Source organism: Lactuca serriola, chromosome 8 (assembly GCF_051521515.1).
Source record: "Lactuca serriola cultivar US96UC23 chromosome 8, Lser_US96UC23_V15, whole genome shotgun sequence".
Classification (NCBI taxonomy): Eukaryota; Viridiplantae; Streptophyta; class Magnoliopsida; order Asterales; family Asteraceae; genus Lactuca; species Lactuca serriola.
This window is the reverse complement of record NC_136415.1, coordinates 32687643-32691211: the sequence shown is the minus strand read 5'-3', so window position 1 is coordinate 32691211 and position 3569 is coordinate 32687643. Positions and strand designations below refer to the sequence as shown.

The 3569-nt window shown below is 32.1% G+C and overlaps 1 protein-coding gene and 1 long non-coding RNA gene across 3 annotated transcripts; one reads left to right on the top strand and one right to left on the bottom strand.

Annotated features, from left to right (window-relative positions):
* The first annotated feature begins 563 nt into the window (after positions 1 to 563).
* LOC145071404 (norbelladine synthase-like) lies at positions 564 to 1403 on the top strand. The gene is made up of 2 exons (XM_079018295.1): positions 564 to 874; positions 1024 to 1403. The coding sequence occupies exons 1-2, from the start codon at positions 694 to 696 to the stop codon at positions 1302 to 1304; spliced, it is 462 nt and encodes a 153-aa protein (XP_078874421.1). The 5' UTR covers positions 564 to 693; the 3' UTR covers positions 1305 to 1403.
* Positions 1404 to 1525: 122 nt separating this feature from the next.
* Positions 1526 to 2243, bottom strand: LOC145071405 (uncharacterized). 2 transcript variants are annotated; one of them, XR_013690440.1, is made up of 3 exons: positions 2171 to 2243; positions 1964 to 2052; positions 1526 to 1878 (listed from the first exon to the last, which is right to left on the bottom strand). It is a non-coding gene; the product is annotated as an uncharacterized LOC145071405 (long non-coding RNA). The 2 variants fall into 2 exon arrangements; XR_013690439.1 differs by lacking the exon at positions 2171 to 2243 and having other exon boundaries at positions 1964 to 2124.
* Between the last annotated feature and the right edge of the window lie 1326 nt (positions 2244 to 3569).

The following is a 3569-nucleotide window of genomic DNA, read 5'->3' as shown; positions in this document are numbered from 1 at the left end:
CGGACAATTCGATTTTAATCAAATAGTGAACAACGATACGTGTAACAAAGGGAAAAGCGGTAAGTAAGGTCTTTAAAAAAAATGCAATCTTTGTAAAATTTCTAATGATATTTTGTTGGTAGTTTTATTATTGGTTGATTAGATATGTCTCCTTTTACGAGGCAAACTATGATAATTGAGAAATTAAATATTAATTTATTTTTCTGTTTATATATTTTTCTATCCATGTAAAATGATTACAAATGTCTTAAAATATAATTAACTTGATATTTATCATCATTTCAACGGGTATAAGTATAAATACGAAAGAAAATATAAAGAGATATTTAATTTATCAATGATAATTTGGTTGGATTTTTGGTGCATTGTTTGGTGTTGCTTATGACGTGAGCATAATGTTGTAATAGGCAAGGAAGCCATAATTAAAACATTTTTAAAAAAGCAATAATTTAAACTATTAAAATTATAAAAAGGAAACATTAAAAAAAAAAAAAAAGCAATAATTCAACAACTAAAAAGTTCACACCATCAAATAATTCAACGGCCATCAATTATCATACTACTACATGATTTGTGCCCTCTCGCCCATAAAGTTATAGACATATATGCTTCCTGATAGAGCATGACTTTAGTTTTTATGATTAGAAAAATAAAACAATAAACTCAAAGTCAAAGTTCCGATAACAAACAGAAATGTCCGGGAAGATATCGGAAGAAGTGGAGGTGAAGGTTTCAATATCCGAAGCTTGGGAGGTTTACAGCACACTTAAGCTTGCAATGATTCTACAATCAGAGCTTCCACATCTTTATGGTGTCGACATCTTGGAAGGTGATGGAGGTGTAGGCACTATCATCAAAGTTACCCCTCGTCCAGGTAAATTAACCTTGTTTCAGTTCAATATCCATTTATCTTGAGATCTTTTAAGATGAATTTCTGAAAAACAGAATTAATGTTTGTGATTGAAATCCATCATTTCTATAACATGCTTTTGATTCCGGGTATGAGATATATACATATATCAGGGGTGTCGGTGAAACCAGCGTTCAAGGAAAGGTTTACAAAGATCGATCATGAAAAGAGGGTGAAAGAAATCGAGATAATTGAAGGAGGGTATCTTGACATGGGGTGTACTTCTTATCGAATTACTTTAGAGTTCATGGAGAAAGAAAATGAGAAGTCATCATGCATCCTTAGAGTTACTGTTGAGTATGAGGCGAATGAAGATGCTAGCTTTGTTACCATTAAGCCGCTCATGAACACCCTCAAGTTTGTTAACCAGTACTTACAAAATAACAAAACATAGTACGTATGTGATCTTTGTATGTTTTGATTTCGGGTATTATTTATCTATTTTTCAAAGGTTTTACTTAATGAATAATAAGTAACTAACTATGCGTACAAATTTTTTTCTTTCTTCTTCAAGAACCCTTCGCCTAAATCTTAAAACAAAACATTAAGACGCTCAAACACTCTTGATTCTTGAAGTTGTTAACAAGTGTATTCAAAATAACAAAACATGGTACGTGTTTTGCAATTCTAAGATTCAACATTTTTTTTTCTGGCTAGCAACGTTTTATACACTTATCTACAATAAGAACACAAGGCACTAGTACAAAACCCAAAACATCAAAAATGGAACAAGAAAAGATTATAAAAGCATAACACAAATCTATATACCTCAATACATCCACACACATGCTCTGGACACTAACGCTTCTATTATCATCTGTTCTACGTACCTTTTTTAACAAAAAATATACATCTATTCTATCTACCACGACCATGATTAATAATTTCTCAAAAACATCACTTGTCGCATAAACTTCATCAATTGCTTAGTTGTAGATTCTTAGTGGTTTATCATAAGTCTGTCGGTTCTGTAAATCATTAACAATTTTTTATGTGGCAAAAGTAGGTTAAAGTAGATAGGATTTTGAAAGTAACAAAAAGAAAAACATGTACCTGATTTGCAGCATAAGACCTTTTGGGTGTGTATTATCAGAGTGTTCTAATCCTAAGTAACGTTTCCAAGCACGATAAACATCTCTTCTCTAAAAACATTAAAAAAAAAAAATCAATAAACCTCGTTGAGATATATGTTATATATACAAAATACATACATACGATTAAGTGGATTTGGAAGAAAGAGAAATAGAGAAATTTATAGACCTGAAAGTGGAGATGATATCTGAGTCCTGAAGGTATGTGGGGCGACCCAAAGACAGAAATGCAAACTTCCACTGATACATGACAATGACATTAATAAATCACACCACAAAAATAAACACTATTTAAATAAATTATTGATGGTATAAAAGGAATAAAATATTTACCTTTGAAACCCCAATCACTTTCTCGAGCATTAAACTGGTGTTGTATATCTGCAAGGTGAGAAGTGGCATATAACTATCACCATTTCTAATAGTGTAGGTCATTAGTGTATTGGCAGCTTCTGTGGGTGCAACCAACAAAGAGAGCAAGCATTATACAAATTAATGAAGTTCAAAATAGAAAAACTAAAAGTGTCCTGCAGTACATTTGATCAAATTACAAACACAAGAAAGGCATAAACAGATAAAAATTTGACGAATTTGAAACTAATTAATGATAAAGAAGAGGTAACCAGTAGTACCTTCCATTCGTTGAGGTCATTCAGTAGCCGCCAAATCAAAATGTGGGACCAGCATTGAAGTCTAAATATAAACAGATTCGATCTGACAAAATTTCATTGTGATCAAGTAGAATTCGAAATCCTAGAAATTAAGCATTCCCCAAATAGTAAAAAAAACAAGAGACAAAAGTGGGGCATTTTTTATGTCATATTAAACATCAGAAAGAAATCGTTGATGATATCGAAACTGGATAGCCCAACTAAGTGTAGTAAAGCAATCGAGCAGGCGAAAGTTAAAAACAATACATGTGTGTGAACGAGTGTTGATAGAGTGCGTGGGTCTGAGAGAATTATTGTTAAGATTGCATCGACATGTGGAGGAGTCATCATAGTCATAGGAGGAGATTGGTGGTCAAATTCGATCGGAGTCGGAGGGAATTTTGAGGGAAGTCTGTTGAAGAAGAGGGAGAAAAAGCGAAAGAGGTCAGCCGGGTCGGGTCCGTGTGCTTTTTTTTTTTTTTTTTTTTTTTTGAAAAGTGAGGAATGATAATTTCGCGAACCGAAGTTACCGAACAAAATTCATAGTGATTTTGGGGTAGTCCTTCGAAAAATTAAACAATATCGAAAATTTTCTTTAAAAAATCTATATTATGTCCAAAAATTACATGATATTTATAAATCAAAAAATAGATCAAATCACCATTTTAGTTTCCGGTAAAAATTGATATTTTCTTGTTGAGGTGAATCCAGTGTTTTAAAAACCGGTTTTTTAGTTGAATCGGTATGGTAACCGGTTCCCGGTTCAATCGATTCGACCGCCAAATCAACCAGTTTCTATAATTTTCATCTTTTTTTATATTTTCGTATACATACATACATATATAAATGATGGATTTGGCGTTTACAAGTTCAAACGTTAAAAATATACATAAAAATAAGTTGTAAATTAATCCAAAT